Below are 22,862 nucleotides of genomic sequence, written 5' to 3' on the forward strand. Positions count from 1 at the left end.
TCCAGTTTTGCAAAGAAGGAGCCAATCAAAGGGCTTTCTCTGCAGATTTGGGCCTCTTTACTGTTTTCCTTTTTTCCTTAAATGGAAATTGGAGTTCACTTTAATAATCATCCCCTTCTCCATTCACTGTTAGACTCAATATGTCAGCTACTGAAATTCTATTTCTGCCTCCAATATTTCTGTCCTCCTCCTTTCTTTGGTGAATGCTGTTTTTTTATGTGTTCTTGTTTCCCAAAGTTCATCCCTTTTTCTCTCTTTCCCTCACTAAGATGTTTTTCAGTTTTAATTTCTTCCATTCTCTATTGCTCACTGTGTACTATTGTTTTCTGCAGCATTAATGAGGGTGATGCTTCTGCCATACAACCTCGCAGCAGGGCTGGGCACAGATGATCTGCTTGCAGGGATGCCTTTTTTTCTTCTTAGTATAGCCCCCTCCAACTGGCACCCAACACGAGTTGACATGATCAGCCTAGATATAAAAGAGCAGGCTTTGCCCTCTCTAGCCTCACAGTCTTTCAATAACGAAAAGGTGGACCTTGCTGCTTCACCTTGCTTCAGATAGACAAGAAGGAAAAATCACACCTTCATGGGAAGTGATGCCTGTCTCTACTGTTTTAGATAGGTGAGGAAGCGGCATGAGGGTGCTTTGTGATAACAGTCTGGCCTAGGACAAAGGAGGTCAGCAGAGGTACCTCCATCTTGTGTCACCTTACCTCTTTTCTACTCTGTTATTGCCATTTAGGGGAAGATATACAGCTCTGAAAGGAAAAAACACAGAACAACTGCTCAATTTTTGCCTCTGGTAGCAGCTCCAGTAGAGAATCCTAAGGATGTCTTTCAAAATCACTAGGTATTTTCACACTATTTTAGGATACTGGCAAAAAGAATGATGAACAGAAAGAATCAGAATGAACTGTATGGGTAGCATAACCAAAGAAAAGTAATTAATCTTCTTGCGAAATAAACAACAACTGGTAGCATATGCTTTGACTATTTTCAGTCAGGCCTCATACCTGAAAACTGAAGAGTAAGCTGCACATCTGAAGAAACCAGTGTTTTTGAGTTATGTTATGTATTGCATAATAAGTAAAGCTTGTTTCAGGAAATTACAAGGCTTTTCACTAAAAACAAACAAACAAAAAATGAGTAATTATACCCATTTCTATTGATGCTTAGAAGCAAAAGTGATAGGATTATTTTTGTTCTTAGCTCATAATTTTTCTCCACATATCCTTCTAGCAACAAGAGTTATAATAGAAGTGAACAAACAAACAATAATCAGAATGGATTTAGAGCTGTATTAAACCCCTTTTATCAGCTATCTGTGAGAATTTTGTTTTTGTTATTACTTGTGAAAACTAAATTAAGAAGAATAAATTAAGACCAGATTAAGAAACTTTCTATTAAGCAAAATATTAAAAAAAAACAACTCAAGAGAACTATTTTCAGGGTATCTAATAAACAAGCAGCAAGAGGGAAAAGCGATAATATTGTGTCTACCAGCAGAATAGCACAACCCAAACATTCCTATACTCTTCTCAGCTGGAAAGGTTTATAATCTGTGTAAGATTTTATTTTTTCTGTTTTGGGGTCACAAATGATATTAAATTGCATTTTAATCATCTCTGGTCTGCCCACTGATGAAGTGACTAGGCATTTAGAACAAGTTTGTATTTACTTAATAGGTTCCAAGAGCATCTATCATTACATATCTAGGATAAAGAAAACTACTACAATGCATTTCAAGACAGTTAGAGACCCAAGCAGCCTGAATATGCAATTTCAAACCAAGGCATTTTGCAAAGAATGAAACCAATGTCCCAGTGTTTTGCCATGTGATAAAACAAAGGGATTGACTGGGATTTCAATTTTTTGTTTAATCTGTTTTGTCCTCTTATTGGCTAAACAAAGCCATTATAAAACAGACATTATAGACTAAACTAAACCTTCACAATGACGCATCAAATCAAACATGATTTGAGGAGGTGAATTGAAAGGAGAAATACCTTTACTAATTGTAAATGCTGGACTACAAAAACAAAAAATCTCCCAAGTCTAAGCAGTGGAGGCTTTTCCTTGTCAATCTGAACACATGCAGTTTGTGGACTTCAAGCATAACTATTCCATTTACCTTTATCCTCTAGACCAAATGATTATAAATTCTGCCCCTGCTGCACTGCATGGATCAACCCTAAAGCAAAGCCCAATTAGAAGCACAATGTAACAGTAAACTCTGTATATGATTTAAGCTCTGTTTTATGCTGAGAGTTTAAAGAGACTCAAATAAACAGCATGTCAGCTGTAAATCAAGCTGTATTTTTTTTTCTTAATGAAAGATTTAATTTATTTACTTTCATTTAATAATGTCCTAAGCAGACTGCTAAGGCAGACTATTCTTTTTATGAAATACTACTAAGGTGATTTTAAAATGTTCTAGCAACATGCTGCCCCTTACTGACCTGAGCAGTTGGCTGAAGCTCAAGGTCTTGCTGATTGCATTGGTCAGGAGAAGAAATCAATGGAAGAACTGTCTGCTTTAGATATAATGCTTGATGTGTGCTATTTGACCTCAAATCATTTCTCTCAAGCACGGAAGTACTTGAATACAGACTCGGAGAGAAAGAGAAATGAGAGTAGGTGGCAAAACAACACATCGTAAAGAGTAAGATACTGGTGAGCAGCCTTTCTACTTTCTTCAATGGTTTGTCCATGTACATATACACGTGAGTAACTCCAAGAACTGTTTTCTGTTGCTGTTGTTGTTTGCATTTTTTTTTTGCCTACATGTGAAAAGAGAAGACCAAAGTAGGAAAATATTAAAGGGAGAGGTGTGTTCTCTGTTTAAAAGCTCCAAGCTTACTGTCCTGCAGCCAGCTGGTCTGTTGGGATGGGAGTGTAATGTTTTGCAGCAGTTCTAACTGTTCTGGGTGATCAGGTTCATCTTGATTGAGAATAGTAACAGAGTTAAAGAGCACTAACAGGGCTGGTAAGAAAGGTGAGGATAACATGGGGTCTGTCTATTCACTATCAGCTAATAAATTCCTGGTGAGCAACATAATCTCTAGAACTGCTGGATTATGGTGAACTCTCAGGTCATGGCACCAAGATACTCTGGTTCTTCAATTATATCTCCTCATGGAGGTGAGCACAGTCTGCGTTATGATGATCATGGTCAAAAACCTGTACACTGCATAAGGCCAGCTGTACTTAGTGTTGTCAGGAAGACAGTAATAGGCTCTATGAGCAGAACGTTAATTTGTTTTTGTAGAAAAGGAGGGAAGATCTGAGATAAAAATCTCTCTCTGAATATGATCACCAGTTATAACAGACGTACGAGGAGCAGCTGAGATCACTTGGCCTGTTCAGTCTGGACAAGAAGAGGCTGAGGGGAGACCTCATCGCAGCCTACAGCTTCCTCACGAGGGGGAGTGGAGGGGCAGGGGCTGATCTGTTCACCTTAGTCACCAGTGATAGGAACTGCGGGAATGGTGTCAAGCTGAGGCAGGGGAGGTTTAGGCTAGACATCAGGAAGAGGTTCTTCATTGAGAGGGTGGTTGCACACTGGAACAGGCTCCCCAGGGAAGTAGTCACTGCACCAAGCCTGTCAGAGTTTAAGAAGCATTTGGACTGTGCACTTAGTCACATGGTCTAATATTTTGGGTAGACCTGTGCGGTGCCAGGAGTTGGACTCAATGATCCTTGTGGGTCCCTTCCAACTTGGGATATTATATGATTCTATGATTCTATAGTCAAGAGCTGAATATGTTACTACTCTTAATTCTAGAAGACAGAAAATTCGGTAACTGCCTCCAGATGCTTCTTTCCTCTTGCACTGAAGAAGACAAGACCATTTACACTCTAAAATTTTTCTAGAACTTTTAGAAAGTGGGCAGATATCTGCAACATTTGGTCAAGTGTTTTGTCTGCCATTAAAAATTGTCAGAACAGACAAAATTCCTGTGAGTCAAATCTCAAATATTTTCAGCAAGTTGTCTAGTGAACAGCTTATTTGCAGACCCTCTAAGACAGCTCCCACAATAACTGTCTCCAGTCACCAACACAATCTTTGTGTTGACAGTGTTGCTATGCTATCCATCTACCCTTTTGGATCAGAGACCTTTGTACTCCATACACTGCAGTGTCACTGAACTTCAGTTTTTCCTTTCAGTTATACCCTCACAGTATATTCTTGTAACTGACTTTTACACATGGCCTGAATAATTCATATTTTTAAGCAAGCTACCCCAACTCCCTACCACCCCAGATAATTGAGTGCTGAGTGCATCAAGAAAATGATTATACAGAAATGAAATTTCACTGACTTCTCCACGCCCTACTAAGGCTAAGCACCTTATCAGAATGATGCTCAGTAACATATCCTGAAAATAACTTCCAACTTCCAATTCAACTGATGTGGATTGCTTCCAGACTTATGAAGCTTCCAATAGAAGGCAGAACCTGATAATAAATATATGACTCTGGCTGAATCAGAAGGAATTGCGAGGCTGAGACAGGCCATCAACCTAAATTTGTCCTGTACGTGATATCTGTGGTTCCAGAAACTGAAATTTCAGCATGGTACACAGGACCTTGCCCTAGCCACTTTTACCTTCCCACATTGTGTTTCCTGGTTCCTGTGATTGCATGCCTTCTGTCAATTAAGATTACGAACAAATTTTCTTCTATATTGAAGATTTGGAGCTTCCCATGTCAAGATCCTTTGCAGCAAGATACAGTGAATGTTGACAGCATAATCCCTAAAGGACAGCACAAAGGCCTGTCCCTTTGGCCTGACTGATGGCATTAAAAACCGCTAAGTGCACTATGAGAGAAGTGCACTAGCCATCAAAAGCAACGCTGTCTTTATTGCCTAGTCATAAAACATGAAAGCAAGATAATCAGCTGTGCTTTAAAATACTGCTATAACCCCAGAAACAGTTCGAAATGGTCCAATATGAAATGCATAGTAGCAAATCTAAGTGAGAAAAGAGATCGCACCTCTGAGGGAAACATGGATGTAACAGAAAAATGCATTCAAATTGGAAATATTCACAGACACATGCATACGCACACACACCCCTAAAACAAGGCTGAATTATAATAACTGTCAGCTAATGCTGCTGAACACATATTATGAATCATAGAATGGTATTGACTAGGAAGCTTCCATTCCAGTTGATAAAACTTCCTAACTTTTCTTGCAGGATTATCTATGTTACTTTCTCACTGAAAGAAGCAAATTCTTCACTTCAATCTAAGCACTGAAAACCTAATACAGTTCCTTGGCACGGAGGAGGCATATGAGCAGGCAAAATGACATAAAAACAGATGAATTCCCAACTTTTAGCTACCGCAGAAGACATTGCCTCTTCTCTTCACACAGGGCACTCAGATGCTTCCAGCCTTTTATTGGATTTGCTTGAATTGGCTCCAATTACAAAACTCATCTTGTTCTTCCTCCCCATAGATAAAAAACACACATTCCTGACAACTTAATTCCAAACAGTTTTGAGGCAGAAGAATGAGTTCTAACAGAGAATGTATAGGTGCAGCTGAAGCTTTTAATAGACAAAATGTAAATAGAGACAATCTGATTAATTGGAGCAGTTTTGGTGGGGAGTGGTGGGAATTTTACTGTGCCCTTCAGCATAGAACATTCAGTTAAACTGAAAACTCGGTGTGAACAATGTTTTCACTTTGACAGGAGCACCCAGGTGTGGCACAGCAATTAGCTTCAATACCATGTCTGTGTGTACAAATGCTGCCTGAACAGGGATATCTATACAACGAGTTCATTTTTCCTCTCATACCTCTTTTACACTACTATAATTCTGTTATGTTTCATGCAGTTTGGTTTTGTTAATTAATATTCTAAAATCAGATAATGTAACAAATCTCTCCAGGCTACCTCTGATGGCTTCTTTGCATAGGGAAAATACACCAAGCAAAGATGCACAATTCGGCATTCGGTTTATATGAGGACTGAAATATCTCAAATAAAGTCTGTCACTTGCAGCTGACGTAATGTTCTGAATCTGGAAGAGTTTATATATGCACTTAATTCTGAAGATGAATAATTCCATCATAACATGAAATGCACTGTGAGACTTGAGACTGATGGTTACTTACATATCATGAGTTATGAAAATTAATTTTGTTTTCCCTACTGGGACAAACATGGGCAAATTATAAAGTACATAATTTTATATTCTATGCTAAACAATAATTTTCATTTTAAAAGGACTGCATCTATTTTTTGTAATACATGCATTAATTGGCAAGTGGCCCTGTTACATCTCAGGAATACCTGTCAGTTTACAACTTCTCCCAGCTGGAAATCCTCATAAGGTGTTTAACATCGATGATACAGAAGTCACTGATACTATATTATTTTTATGATATGTGTTGCAGACTAGTCCCTTTTCTTTGGCTATAATAAGCTTCAAAAACGTTAGTTTGCCACCTAAGCAGCTTGAAAACACAACTATTTCTGCTTGTCAAGGCTGGGACTTGCAAGAGAAGGTAGGGAAATTCAGTCCATTCTAAACTGCTTATTTTCTGCCTTTGTTTTTTGAAGAACTCAAGAAAAGAATACTAAAGACAAGCTACTGCTCTTGGCCAACTCAGTTTTGCTAAGTAAGCACACGAGAGATAAAGTACATCTCACCCCCATGCCTGCAAACACAGCTTGAATATTTAAGCACACATCTACAAACAACAGCTATATTAATTACATGCCATTATAACTGTATTAAATTCAAAATGTATTATGAAAAAAAATATGTAAATTCAATGTATTATGAAAAATAATTTTAAAATTATAAAAAACAGTAGTCTAAAAAAATTTCAAATTCTCTGAATGGAATTTCAGCAATGGAATTTCAACAACATGAATTGGGAGAACATGGGTTAAGAAGCAGTTAAGTCTCATGGTTCATCAGTACTCACCATTCAGCCACTTGGAGTTGTACTGGGCAGTGCGGAGAGGAGGAAGGGCCCCCAGACTGCGATAAATGGCAGGATCCCTTCCTGGAAAATCCATGGCCGTAGCAGCATATAATTCCCCACTGGAAGTGAGAAGAGCTGTGGAGTTGTGCTGGGGACTATAAGGACAACGAGCCATGCCACTGATTTGATCATGTATCTCTGTCAAGTTACTTAACTGTAAAATAGTGAGAAAAAGGGATTAAAATGACCTGAACTTTGTCATTTTGGCCAAGTTGCATCAATCTGAGCAAAATCATATCATAAACACCAATTATCATCTTTGGTATTCTACAACACTAATGAGCTGACCTGTACATCTATCTGAAACTGTCTCATAGAGGTTTTAATGTAATGTCTGATCTTGCTTCTGCACTTTTGGTGGGTAAAATATACAAGTTAATCATTAACCTAAAATGTCTGATATTAGAAACAACTCAAAAAGTAATTATCTATACACAGATTATTACTATGAAAAATAGATCTGATTGCCAGAATCCACTAAGGTATTCATCACAGCAATTGGTCAGATAGTAAAAAATCCTACGGTTATGTAGGTGTGTTCTAGAAAAGAATCTCACAGGAAAATGAGATTTTTTTTAAAAAACTGAGCTTTCTAGCTCTGTAGAAATACCCCTCTGATTCAACAGCCCTAATATTTTCATCCGTGTAGCAAAGTGTGATGCTAATATGTTACTTGAAAATAAAGGTACGAAAGTTTTAAACATAACAAATGTGACAAGGAGTTTTTTATAGTTGTTCTGTGTATTTAAACACCTCTCCCCTTCTGAAATAAACGGTTCACTTAGTCCAAACAGTAACATTTTATTTTTTATTATATGACTATTATTGATCCTTTGACACTCATAAATTGCAGCTAGGGTTTTGTTTGTTTGTTTGTTTTTCAGAAATGGAATGATTTCTCAACAAAGATTTCTTGCTCTCACCAGTCAAAAATCACTACCACAGGTACTTGTCTTCTCTATAACTACACATGCACAGCAGGCAGCCAAACTAACATTTTACATATCAGCTCTCCAACCCATATGCAAATAGTCTGGACACAACCACAGCATGCTCTGCCTATTAATAAGCTGTCTCAGAGCAGGGACTTAAGCTCGTCAGACAAAATCTTTAACTCATACCGTCCGATTGGTGCAAATAGGAGTGAATGCATTGGTTCCACAGGTAAAGAGATGGTTGCCTCCAACAAGAAGCACTCGAATATAGTTCTGGCATTCCTCCTGATATACAGAAAAGAAAGAATATATTCAATGCTTATGCACACCTGATGTGTTAGCAATACTAATACATAAAAATTTCCTAATAACAACACAAGCATCCATCAATCTTTGTGAAAGGACCTTAATATTAGAACAATAAAGCTCTTCAGTATCAAAAACTATTTCTGTGTGCACTTCAAAAGTTTAATTAAACTATTAATGCACTGCTGTTTCAAGAAATCAGATGCTGTTTTTGAAGACAGATCAGACAAAGGGAGGAAGTCAGGATTAATAACAGCTTGCCAATAAGAAGAGTATGTCCAAACTAGTAAAAATAAAATCATTGAGATGTCCAGACATGGATTTATCCCTACTAGTTTCATAACTTATGCGTGTTTGTGTTTTGTTTTGTTTTTTAATTATTATAAGCATCTACATTTCTGTCAATTTGAAGTTTCTCATGAAAACCTCCAAAATTTCATTATCTCAGTACACATACACTGACCCCTGAGGAATAATTTGACTTTTTTTTTTTTTTTTTTACCCTATGAGAATGTGTAGATGCTTTATGATTTATTTCTCTCATTTCAGAAGCTAGGAACCAACAGCAATGTCTAGCATTTATTCAGACAGAGAGCTTTTTTCTGCAATACTAAAGATCTCCCAGAAATGTATATTAGAAAGACTCAAACATTCATCCTGCAGAACTGAAGGAGGAATCAAATACAATGAAGAAAACCAACCATATGCGTGGAGGGGAAATAAATAAATAAATATCCAGGATCTTTCCATGTGAGTACTTGGCTAAAATGCTTTTCCAGCATTCATTCACATGTAAAGCATTAAAAAACCTTGTGAAAATATAGCTATGAAATTCTAACATATTAAGGGAAATCATGCAAGTACATCCATGTAATGGTAACAGTGCAGAAGTCCCATTATCTGGTCCTATGGTTATATTAAGTATATTGCTTGTTTATCTTACAAATAGACTCTCATGTTGAAAGACTAATATAATTATGAATAAATTCATCAGGCACAAAATAAAGCAAGATGAAGCAAGATGGACAAAATACATTTAAGATTTCTGAATAATAATAATAATAAAACAAAAAAACCATAAAACATCAGAAAACACATTCAAAACTAACCACATATCTTCAAAAAACACACGTACAAAAGAAACTGCACTAGTCTCTCATGAAAACTTAGCTTTTAGAACCTTCTCTTTGAGCCTTAAGTGTAATTGTCAAACATTTTAAAACTAAGAGAAGATTCACGCTGGGTAAAAATACAATGTCTTTATCTTGAATTTACAAAGACTGTCATCTTAATACTCTTTCAAACAAACAGAAGTTAAAATGCAACCATATAACAGAGTCTGGCAGTGCAACAAGCCTTTTAAAGTGCAATTATTTCACTTCTGCTGCTGGGCAGTTTCCTTGATGCATGTTGTTCTAACTACACAGACATTAAAAAAAAAGAAAAAGGTTTTTTTTTTTTGTCTTGTTTTGTTTTTGTTTTCATTTGTTTGGTTTGGTTTTTGAAAGAGAGAGAATGAAGGATGTTCAGGGAGTTTCATATAAATTAACACAGTACTTTATTCTTTGGGCTGTTTCCATCTCGCCCTTTGCTGCAATTTATGGAATCTAAGTGTAGGAAAAATAAGTGGGTTCTGACATTACAGCCCATCCAACCTCTCCTCTTCATATTCCAGAGCTCCCTGAAAAAGTGCCATTGACAAATTATTCGCATGCTGATCACCCACTCTTTTTGTTCAAAAATAATGTAATTTTTTAAAACTCTGACATTCCTGAGATTCACAAGATTCTTTTCTTTAATGTTCCCAAGTCCTGTGCCAACTTCACAAGCATCCACAGTGCAACAGGGCAAATAAGATATCTCAGAGCAAACTTTTGTTGGGTACATAGTACAACAAAATCAGAGCTGAAAAAGTGGCTTATACAATTGGTTATTTTCTTCATACAACAAATCCAAAATAATACAAAACAAAACATTAGTAATGAATAAAACAATCACCACCCAAAAACATATTGAAAAATGATTAAATTAAATTTAGTCAATTAAAATATTTAGAATCACTTTTCTAGCTCTGGAGTAAAAACTTTCACTTTCAAATCTGAAAAAAAAAAAAAAAGAGGTGTGTGTTATAGAAGCAGCATTTGTGACTTTAAAATCAAAGGTGTTCCCCTCCCATTTTGGAGGATGGTGGTAGCTTTCATGGCCATCTTTTATGTAGACTTATTCTACATTTCATCTTTACTTCTTTGCCCATGTTTTCTTACTGCCCCATAAAAATACCTTTTAAAGAAAAAGAAATTAATTGAGCAAGTACTGTCTACTTTTATATCAGTATACCTTAAAGAAAACAGAGCTATTTGAAACAATTTAGCAGCCAAGCAGGCTAGGTTACTACTTAATTTTAACACCTACTTGACAGTTTAAGGACAATCTGGCTACAGTTACTTATCCATTTGCCGCAATGTTTGTTGTATAGGCTAATATTTTAAATATATCCATTCTTATATTTTTAATACTTTTATAGAAAATTCATATGCTAATACATGCAACCATTACAATCTTAAATAAGCAAGCGGTAAGATGCTTGACTACATTGTTTTTAATCTCTTATTTTATTTTATTTTACTTTTTCCCTCATGTATTTGTATTTTTTCGTTTATAAAAGTTCTTACCACAAGTGCCAGTTGAAATGGCCAAATTTATTCTCTTAATCATGTGTGGCACTTTAGACTTCTAAATGCTAACACATGCTGGCCACAAGGACATTATTTTGTCTGGCTCACTCTTGAAGCCACTAGTTATTTTAAGCAACTGCTTACACTGGTAGATAAATGTATGAAGTCTCAGTAACAAACATCAGCCTTCAAAAGTCAAGTGCACATTACACTGTCAGATGTGACAGATGTCCCTGTATATTTTTCTCTCCAGCTCTTTTCCCTCATTGGCTCCTAAAGTATAAACCTCAGAACAACAACTACTGCTAACAGCTAGGGGCAAAAATTCCGTGCAGCTTCTTTCTCAATAACAACACCAAAGTTGCGTTTAACTGACCATTATCTCAAAACAGCTAGAGTTGCTTCAGGGTTCGAAGCTGGCTTCTGATTTCAGGGGACTCCATCAGCAAACTGACTTTGAGCTTTTCCGCCTGAACTCACTGCCCCCACACTGGTCTGTGGTCAGAAGAGCTTCAAGAGAAACCAGGATCTAAGTGAATAACTTACCCACAGCCATCCTTGTAATCCTTACCATTCCTTTGCCATTGTCTGGGCTTGCCTTGTATATTTTGTCTCCAGTCTTTCCTGTCCCCTCCCTCCAGTCACACATATATCTGGCCTGAAATCTGAAGTTGCCCTGAGAATTTTTACAGAAATGAAATCCCCAGCAACTCCCCAGTTTAATCTGGATCTACTTATGCAACAACAAACAAGGAAGCAGCCTTTCTGGTAATAGGAACTGGAACCTTCCAGGGGGAGTTCCTCTGTAAAAGTACAATTCACTGTACCACTGAAATGAATTCCTCCAGGTCTGCTAATTCGCATTTTTTTCAAGTGAAGGCTGCCATGGTTTCATTAGGAAGAGGAGCATGCCACGGATCAGGTGCTTTCCTCATCTGCATGCATAAATTCTCCCAATACAAAGAGTTTGGCTCTTAAAAATAACCTGTGTCATGAACTCCTTTTAGTCTTGGGCATAAGTCAGCAAAAGACATATATCATCAGGTTATCCTTTCTCTGGCCTTAAACTTGACGAAGACTTGATGAAATTGTACTTCTCTTCTAGATTGTGAATGAAGAGAAAGGCTACAGATCCAAATGAAACACTAAATCTTTATCCAAATAATAACAATACTAAGAAACAATCACAGCATCATAGAACAGTTTGGGTTAGAAGGGACCTTAGATAAGAACATCAAGTCCAACACTCCTGCCAGGAGCAGGGACACCTTATATTAAATCAAGTCGCCCAAAGCCCCATCCAACCTGCCTTTGAACATTTCCAGTGATGGAGCATCCACAGCCTCTTTGAGCAACTCCTTTCAGTGCCTCACCACCCTTGTGGTTAAAAACAAACAACAACAACAACAAACAACAACAAAAACCCTTTCTAATAATAATCTATAATCTATATCTAGCCTCTTCTTTGAGATCATTATTCTTTGTCCTATCATTACAGGCCTTGGTGAAAAGTTTTCTTTCATCTTTCCTATAAGCACCCCTTAAGTATTGAAATCTTAGAGGTCTTTATTAGAATAGAATATATACTATTGTACAGTGACAGCATAACTTTCAATCACTTCTACAAAAAGGTGTGATGAGCATGAATGAAAACATGTATGTATGTACTACACTAACAGCCATTCTTGAACACATTTCACAAGTGTTGAGTATTTCTCTGAGCAAAATTATTTAATGGCAACATATGCTTCTGCACTGTTGAAAGGAACATGGATATTAAACCACAAAGAGTACTGTCAACGTAATAGTCAAAGTATACCACTATAGCCTCAAATTTACCATCATTTTCATCCATCATGTTAGATTACAGTCACTGCACTATGACTTTCAGATGAGCTGAATGTTATTCTCACAGTTTTAAATTTCAAAAATAACTGTAAAACAGAGGCATAAACTTTTAGTTATACATTGCATTCCTACCATGATATTTTCTTCTCTGTACACACTTCAATCAATGCCAAATAACAATATTCTAGTGTCACCAGAGCAAGCTCTTTAACTTCAGATTATGTCACCTGAAAGCTAAGGGTGAAGGCTTGAAATGTATATTACATGACAGACTACAAATATTCTAGGAGAATATAGGAGAATATAGGAGCAAATATTCTAGGAGAAATAACAATTTACAAAATGAAACATTTGTCTAAAATATGAGGTCCACAAAGTTCTTTTCTCTCTGCAGGTCAACAAGTAAGCATCTAGTAAGCATTCTGATCTATAATCTATTTCTGCCATTAAAGCCTTCACACAAGTCAGTAATTTTAAAGTAAAATATTGCCCATTCCTTTTCTCTAGCTATTAATACCTTCTATACACAGCTAGTAAATTCTGCATGTTAATGTCTAGTTATCAGTAATTCTTAAATATATGTTTCTCACACTGGGATGGGAAGAAAGGGAAAGGAGAAGAATAAAAAAGGCAATGCCATCCGTAATTCCTTTTCTCAGTGCTGTAAAATCAATCTACAGTGAAAGATGTTCCTCCATAAAGACAATAATCTTCCGTACTTTACAGTGCATATTTTTCTTTTTTCCCCCCTTCTTTTTATTTATTTATTTATTTATTTATTTTCCCCAGCTAATTCAGTCTTTTTCTCTCCTCACAGTATAACATGGACATGATTCTGTAATGAGATCATTCTTCTTCTTCAACCTCAGATGGGAACAGATAGGCCATGGCCACACTGCAACATTATTTTCCAGCACTTAGTAAGAAAAGCTGAAAATGAACTGCTTTGCTTGATGGGAGATGTTAAAGGTCAGTGATTATATGTATATAACTGTGTAGACAATGCAGAAGAGACCTGTCCTTTACTAGAAGGCATGAACATTTGTAATACATTTTTCAAGCTTGGTAAGGTTTTATGTTCTACTGTTTCCTTCTTTGTTTTGTCTTTTGAGTTTTGCTCATCAGCAAGGTATGCCAACATATTTTACTGAATGTGAGTCCTGAAATCAAGTGTGTTCACTTGTAGTTATTGTGCAATGTACTTCTGTGTTTCTCCTTTACATTTTAACTCAATTAACTTTAACCATTAAACAGCATAATAATTATAGACATATATTGCATGCATTTCTAGTTGATTTTATACTTAATTTCATAACTACTTTCAACTCAGGACAGCCACTAAAGAACATGGCTTTAGCACAGGTTCCATCTTAGGACTGCATTTAACTGTTCTGAATAAAAGAAATGGTAGTTGGCCAGATAAGAAACTGGTTCTGAATACTAAAAATAATATCAAGGCCCATGTCCATAAGTTTAGTGAATGACATACTATTTTCTTCATAGCATCATTACGTATGAAATATAAATGTTCCAAAAACTGCATCTAATACACAGGAAAACAAATTGACAATTTTACAAAGAAATTACACAGTTATATGGGATTTACAGCTTTGAAAATGAAATGAGAATACAGCCCATTACACATGACATGTTGTAGAGTCCAAACAGTAAATTATTAGAAACTCAATTCCTTGATCTCTTCACAACATCATCATGTGACTGTTCCTCCCACCCCACACCTCCCTATATTGTTTTTTTATTCCTTTGCACATACATCAGTGTCATACTGTTTTACTACAACTTTATTCAGAAAAGAATGGGAGATAGCACAACTACATAAGGTAGAGATTTATACACTGAATTATAGCTGCTATTAAAAATTTTGTAAAAGCATAACTGTCTCATGCTTACCTTTGATTTGCCTTTACTGTAACAGGCTCTTTTAGTAGCTTCATCACATTGCCATTCCACTGCCTGTAACCAACAGAAATTAATTAGAAATGCAGGGAACACAGAGATGTAAAACTCAGCCATGTAAGCCCATGCTTGAGACACGTGCTTCAGGCATACTGATGATTAACTGGGGATGGTTCTATCCATAATCACCTTACAAGCTTTTTCTCCTTAGAAATGTAGTTTTGCTGTTCACGGGCTTTCAGTGTCTTAATCCAAAGTGAAACTGGCCATCCCCATGAATCACTGTACCTACAGCTTCAGCAGAACGAACCCCAATCGCATTTGACGCTAACTAGCTGCTTTTGTCTCAGCCTCACTAAGCTAAGCAGCTAAGAACATGGGGAAAGGACAACCTTTTCTCCCCAGCAGAGCCGGGCCACATTACACCTGGGGTCAGCTCTGCTGAGAGACCTTGTGTGTTGGGAAAGGCTGCACTCCTGCTGCTTTTGCAGAATTTCTCTCAAGTGTGAAATGGAGATTTTAGTTGCTCAAGGTGTGACTGCAGCAGTAATCAGAAGAGCTAAAACATCGATTGAAGGAAAGGAGCAACAAGCAGACACATGCAAGACAAGAGTGAAATGGAGCACTGCAAAGCAGAAGCAATTTATCCTCATTTTTGAACTGTCTCTCTGCTTCAACAGATTTATGCCAGGACTGGAAGTCTAGTCTGCATCACTACAGTTTCACTGCCTGAGTTAATTCCAATTATTTCCATATTTACCATTCAACAGCTATGACTTACAAACTGTATTGTTCAGTGGAGCAGGTCCTCTGCTTGGTGTTTATGTGCCAATACGTGCACATATTTGAATGCCTGTGTGTGCTGTGTAGTTTGAGTGCATTTTAAATCACCCTGCTTGCTTTCACATCAACAGTGCCCATCCACTTGTTCTTTATAGAAATGTCACAAAGCATTTTAAATTTTACCAAGAAGAACTAAGATTACTAAACTAACCACTGCTGCTTAATTATTGAAATCACAGCTTTTTAAGTTTTGTTTACCAGGAAATAATGAGAGAATTCATTCAGATTTAATATATGCAATCTTTTGTACCTGTCTTTCAATGGAGACTATATTAATAGCAGAATCTATAATTAATAAAAATAACAGGGTGAAAGCCTGTTTAAACAAAGGGGAAGAATGCCTGCAGAGTATACTATGTACTACTCTGATTTGCTTTTCAACTAGCCCAAGAATGAGCTTTTCATTTCAGGAAATAAAGACATATAAAACAAACATCATTGCTTCTCTTACTCCAGCCCAAGCCTTTCCATTTAAAACATTTTCTTTTGCAGATAAATGACCACAGCATGTTGGGGATTATATTGAAAATTTCTGGAAAAGTCAACTTGCAAATGACCATAGCATCTATAACAAAATGTATCTTACCCTATATTAGATAAAAAAAAGCAGCAATGACTCTACATTTTTGATTCTGTAATGCAAAATTCACCTCTATAATGGTGACAACACTGCAAATGACTGCTCTTGGATAAGCAGTGTAGGTTCCTTATCAATTCATTAGGACACACTGAACCTTTATCTTACATAGCTATAGATACAAGTACCTTATATTGAATATATTATCTTTAAACAACACAAAGTTGAAATGCCTGAAGAAATGCCAAAGTTACTAGTAGGAGGTCAGGATACAAAGACTTCTTGGAATATGGGTACTGAAAAGTATGGTTAGAAGGAAAGTTCTTGCCAAAACTGAACTGAGAAGAATATGCTGAGCATGAACAGCAGGAAGAAAGAAGACAGAAAGATTGGAATCAAGATAAAATGTTTATCAATAAATCAATTTTCAGTGACAAAATATCCAGCTTTCAATTGGCTCTAAGTCCATGGTAAAAGAGTCATTTGAAAGAGAAAGATGTAAAATGCAAAAATCATGCAATGTCATAAATCAAACAAGTTAAGTACATTTCTCAGGCACTGAAATGTTTCAGAAAAGACAAACAACAGGCTTTGGGGACAAGAAATTCAGAAGCCAGAAGTGACAGTTCTTCAGGTTTTCCATGAAATCTCAGAAAAGTATACAGTGCACTTCCACGAGCAGGTCACAAAACCACTAATGCAATTATTAGCATAACTGAAAGAAAATTTTAATCTCTTTCTTCTGCATCCATGAAATGCATAGACTCAAATAAGGATACTAAACATTAAAACACTGTGCTATATATTTGAGTACAATAGTTGAGAGCAAATACAAGAACCCAAATAGAACCATTGTATTCTATTGTAAACTATTGTAACTATGCAGAAATACATACACTTTCTAACTTTCTGGGAAAACCCTCTTCAGGACAACATATGCCAAAAGAATAATACTGTCTGGATAATAAGTACATACAGACAAACTAGTGACAAAGTTAAGTGTCATCTCTGAAATCAGATATACTTTATAGCCCTATAGCACTGGATTCCACTGCTGGAGGAGACAATAATAGAGCAGGCTGCAAATGAAGTTTATTACAAAAGCATCTGAAGAGAGCTGGGTAGATCAGACTCTTATATGTTGGTCCCCAAGGGTCATACATATTTCAGTAATAAATGCATATGCCCTGTTACTGATTAAATGAAAAGACCAGATATAAACTAACATTTATATATACAGAGATTTTTTTTCCTTTTAATCTCCAGGAAATTTGAGGGCCTTTCTCACAAAATGGAAATTCAGTTATTCATCAAAGCCTACTAGTAATACACAGGAGGAAGACAGGTGGAAACTCATCAAGTTAAATGTCATTTCAATGTGGAAAAAAGCAACAGGAGAAAAATTTGTCCTGAATCTTTAATACATACAGACAAAACAAAATGTCCCAACAGAATAATAACAATGTGATTTTTGTTACTAGCAGATGAAGAGTTTAAAGTTTAAATTCTGAAAGAGTAGTCTGACACATACAGATTATTTTATTTTAGAGAACAAGAGCAAAAACAGGTTAACTTAGAAAAGTTAGTATTATTCGTTGCTTGCCTTAAACTGACATATTCTCCTGCTTTGCACCATTTACCAATATACCCGGCAAAGTTTAGCTAAGCAGTGTAGAGAATAAAATATGAATACCACGTTGGATATTTTATCCCTTTCAAGGCCAGCACACCTAAAGTTTATCCTGTTAGGATCTGTTCTTTCCTACATGTCTTAAAAAAGCAGCTCCAATTTTCATATGACGAAACAACCTCCAGTGCTCCACATACTGCTTTTAATTAATATTGTAATTCTACTTAAGCTGGCAACAAAATGCACTGAACCGAATTATAGAGACTTGTGTTTTTCTTTGCTCTGGGGAAGGAAGGAACAAGAATTTGAGTGTTATTGGTGGAGAAAATAAGTATGGTAGTACATCAGCTACAGGTACTGTCTTCACAAAGAGCATACCTGTATAGGGTAAGGAGTCGCATATAAGGTAGCACATCATTCTGTCTTTGATAGCAACCTGATTCTAGTACAGCTGCATGCCTCATAAATACTGCTATAAATAGACTCTTTCAAGCACCTCTGTAAATGTAATGTCTTGGTTTAGTTTGTTTCTAATTTCCTAATCTACATAGCTACAATCTAGTAGATATAAATAAACCTTAATTATTTGACACTCACCGGTAGAACTGTAGAAAAAATTTGCAGTGAGATTTTTACCCCTGCAAAACTCAAATTGTGTGACCAAGCCTGAGGACTGAACTTGGCACAGTGTAGTCAGATAAGAAAGTCACAGTTCAATTTTGAACAGATTGTTTTCTTCATTTAAAAAAAAAAAAAAAAAAAAAAGCTCTGTATAGACCTGACATAAGATCAGACTGAATAGAAACATGGCTTTGGTGCACACTTAAACTCTCAGTTTGAACACAAGTGTCAAGCTGATGGCAGACATCTTCCTGTACAAGCTCTACTGTAAATAACTGTATCAGTGTTTTCAGACATTCTATCATCGATGTTCAGAAAGCACTTTGAAAACTTTAGGTGAATTTGTTCCTGGCATTTCAAAGGGCAATGAGAAGGGAGAAATTCCAGCCAGAAAACAAATTCCAATTCAAGCTATATAATGAAACAATTATCTTCAAAAATAAAGAAAGATATATATCTAACACCTACCAATGTTAAGTTAAAAGTTACAAAATCAAAAATAACCGTAGTCTTTGGAACAACAAATGTATTTCCAAAACTTCTCTGTTTGGGTGCATGATAGAGTTTTACTTAAAAGTCAAACAATTGTATCTTCAATGAGCAAACTCAATAAATGCAAATAGGTTAGCTCCAAGGGAAATCAAATAAAAATCCCCAATATAAACTGATTTATTTAAATGCCTTAGAAGAACACTAAAATAGAAGGAAAATAAGAAAACAGTGAATAATAAGTGTCCCTCCCAGTTAAGAACTAACTCTCAAGGGCTTTTCTTCATTTCCAACATGCAGCAACATAGTAAGTCCTCTGGCAAGACATTAAGATATCTCTTCCAACCTAAACTATTCCATAATTTTCCAGAAAATAAAAATACAAAATGAAAGAAAAAAAAATCAAAACCATAAGTAAATAACTCTATTATAGCTATTTTCCACAACTCTAATTTTAACTAGTAAACACAGACAGGAAATTTTGCCAAGTATGAACACAATCACAGCAAGGACTGGTCAATTAGTGTATATTAGGTGAGATATGCATTAGTTCCATTTACAGGTCAACAAAACCCACATGGCTTTCACCTATATTAGTAGAAGATGCACACTTAACAGTATACAATCAGATCTCCTGGAATAACTATATTCCTATAGCTTCATAGATACAATACATACATGTAGGCAGGTATACATACATATATATATAAATGAACTTCTTTGCAGTGTAGAAACAGAATGTACAATATTTCATAGTGAAAGAAGTTAATTAGTCAAGAACCAAAAAAAAAAAAGGAACAGAACAGTATTCCAGACAGATGGTCCAACACTTCTTAGGCAGATGGCTCTGCTAATTAGATACTGGCAAAAATAACATTAAAGAAGATGGTTTAATTATGCGATGCCAAAAATTAAGAACTACATGAGATTTCCTTTTTGCTTTTTCACTGTTTGCTTTCATCTCTTATATCATGTATTTAAACAATACTTCGGGGAGTTGGGGTATAATGGCAATAATCATAACAATAGATGTCAACAAACGTGAGTAATATTGCCTTATTGTTTGCATCAGTCCAGCAATGGAATGGCTTCAAGAAGTTGTTACTTGTTTGGCGAGGGTGTCTCACAGCCTGCAAAGCCATGTCTCAACAAACATGTATACTCAAGTCCAAAAGCTGAGTTTAAAGAGGCCATAAAGGAAGTGTCAGAATAGTAAATGTAGAGAGAGAATGTAACCACAGAGATGTATACCAGCAAGACATTAGCAGCAAATTAGCAGCCAGAGTTAGCAGTAGTTTTGATGGTTACCAGAAATTTTAGGGCATCCTTTGGTATAATGATATCCCTGCTTCCAGCAAATATGTGGAGCCACTTAAGAAAAATTTATACCTCTCCACACTTCTGAGGAACCATTTTCCTTGTTTTCCACAGAGCCATGACTTCTTGTCCTTGCACCCATTAATGCTGAAGCTGTCTATCTTGCCAACAGGCAAGATAAACAGTCAACCTCAGAAAGTGACAGTCCTCTGTGGAAATGCTAGACAAAAATATTAAAAAGGGACTTCCCTTTAACAAAGCTTTCTCTTTTGGCTCATCAAAAAAAGAAAAACTGGTTTCTGGGGTCTAAAGGCATCCTGGTTAGGCTCTCATTATGAAATGACAGGCCAGCAGCTCATTCAAGAAGTTCAACACTGTATGGACAACTTTAATAATTGACTACATTCATTGTGGTAACTTGCCACCAACTACCACATGCTACAGTCAGTTCTCCTGGAAATAACATTATGTGTTTTGATTTGTTCAGAACCAGCTTTTACTGTTCATCCACAGTTAGAAAATTATATCCTCAGTTTCTTAAAAGGTGAGCAGTATGAAATATGTGGAAATAAACACCAAATTATACTTGAATTTTCCAGGGTTTGATATTTAATAAAAACTGAGATCCCATTATAGATACATAATTTCATACTTAAATCACATAATACATGAAGCTTTATTTGGCTTCCAGGACAACGCTGATGCCAACTGAATTTTCTTTCAAATATACTGGTCTGAAGTATATAAAAAAGTGAGATGAAAAGTATATATCCCAGCCAAAGTTTTATTTAGCTTATTTTGTTGACTATGAAAAAAAAAAAATAGTTGTTGAAAATTTTGTCAGAACTGATATTAGAAGAGAAAAAAAATAAGCATATTGAAAAATAATTGTTATTTTCAGACTTTCAGAGACTCTCAGTGGTTATCTACACTGTTAACTTTAATGACACTAAACTCTGCCCAAGATTGAACTTTTACAAAATGTCACCCAACCATCCACCTGTGCATTCCCCCTTTGTGTTCTGCAAAGATTTCTAAATGTCACAAAACATTAATTTGTTTTACACTTAACAGAGATGGGTTTATGGAGGAAAATACAGTTCTAAACCTGAAGTCAGCAACTCAGAACTTAATCATATTGAGAAGCTGGGGTCTTAGTCCTGCTACCAGAGTTATTCAAAAAAGTGTTGCACTATGACTTTCAAAGTTTTAAATGTTCCAATCTGGCATTTTGAGGCTTTTAGAATTTTATGGACATTTAAAAATTCAATGTGGGACTGTGCTGAAGGGGTAAAACAACCAAATGTTCTTGCATTCCCAAACTTGGCAGCCATTCAGCAGGTAGGAATGAGATTTCATAACGTATTTTTAATGCACAATTTGAAATTATACTAGATATAGTAAATTTAATGTATTGAGTAAATTATATGTGAATCCTTTAAGATTAACATCTGTGTTAGCACATTGACTTTTAAAGCGTTCCCTACTTTTTGGCAAATAAGATTGATTTTAGTAGGCTCCAAGACCTTTTGAAAGCTATTTTTATTATTTTACAAGTAGTGTTGTAAACTTTTAGGTGCTGATCAGAAATGTCAGGATTCTCTGTATTTCATTAAAAAGAAAGATATTGTAATGCAATTTGCCACCCCCGCCCCCCCCCCCCCCCCCCCCCCCCCAATCCCCTAGGTGAAATAAGTGGAAAAAAGAGTCCCCTGACACAGGAATTTCAGAAAATTAAGACTACACTTCTGACCTTGAATATAGGAAAACAGTTTATTTTCCTGTGCACCTGCTCATCATTGCAAATGAGCAGGTGCATCAGAAACGGGAAAGGAGTCAGCGGCACTGGAAGGTGTGCCATCTTGCCCCATATTAATGTGCTGTTCAAGACAGCCACACTAGTGTGGGATTAAGGACCTAGGCCAGCAGTCAGCCCCCCTCACCTTTGAACCTCAGACTGTCAAGGAACTTATGATGCTTCAGAAGGCTCTGTGCAAACTGAAAACTGCTGAAATAATTTCTCAGAAAGGCAGACAACATCCTATATCTGGTCCCTGAGATGTCAGACAGCTGGATTATAGCTTCCAGATATGAGTTTTACAAAAGCAAACAGATGAACATGAGATATATGGTGGAGGATTAAATTTATAACACCTTCTAAGTGATATTTGTTGAATTAGCAGAACATCATACTGCATAATTGAGACTACAAAAAAAAATTGTATTTTTATATGTAGGTAATTTTGTTCACCATGTTTTATTACAAAGAGAATAAAAATTCTATTACATTTTTTGTCTCATTTATTTATTCAGATAGTTTTGCCATTAGGCTTTATTGATGTCGGGCTTTAATATGTTAATACCCATCTATAGTTCCATTACACAGAACTTGCAATAGCTTATTTACAATAATAATAATTCTTTGAAAAGTTAGCCTAAAAGTGTCATCTTACAAAATAGTGAAGAGACAAACATTGCTGAAGTAAACTTAAAAATGAATATATGTCCATTCAATATGCAACCAAATAGGGGTAAAAAGATTTTAGGCAGATAAAAACACAGAGAAAGCTGAATGCTGAGAAACAGTAAAAGAAATGTTAGAACCCCCAGTTTGCACAGCTTGCGCAGTGAAAAGTCAGGAAAGAAATATGAGGTTCAATAGCAAAGAGACACAAACATGAAATTTTCTACATCCT

The 22,862-nt window shown here is 36.0% G+C and overlaps 1 protein-coding gene across 17 annotated transcripts in view; it reads right to left on the reverse strand.

Annotated features, from left to right (window-relative positions):
• The window catches only part of SEMA5A (semaphorin 5A), a 412,186-nt gene that overhangs the window by 135,209 nt on the left and 254,115 nt on the right, over positions 1 to 22,862 (reverse strand). For all 17 annotated transcript variants that reach the window (XM_083823075.1, XM_083823077.1, XM_083823078.1 and 14 more), the window contains 3 exons: positions 14,684 to 14,746; positions 8,130 to 8,228; positions 6,949 to 7,162 (listed from right to left, as the gene is read on the reverse strand). In XM_083823075.1, coding sequence (XP_083679201.1) covers positions 6,949 to 7,162; positions 8,130 to 8,228; positions 14,684 to 14,746 — 376 coding nt within the window. The remainder of the gene's footprint in view (positions 1 to 6,948; positions 7,163 to 8,129; positions 8,229 to 14,683; positions 14,747 to 22,862) is intronic.

Source organism: Anser anser, assembly GCF_964211835.1.
Source record: "Anser anser genome assembly, chromosome: 2".
Taxonomy (NCBI): domain Eukaryota; kingdom Metazoa; phylum Chordata; class Aves; order Anseriformes; family Anatidae; genus Anser; species Anser anser.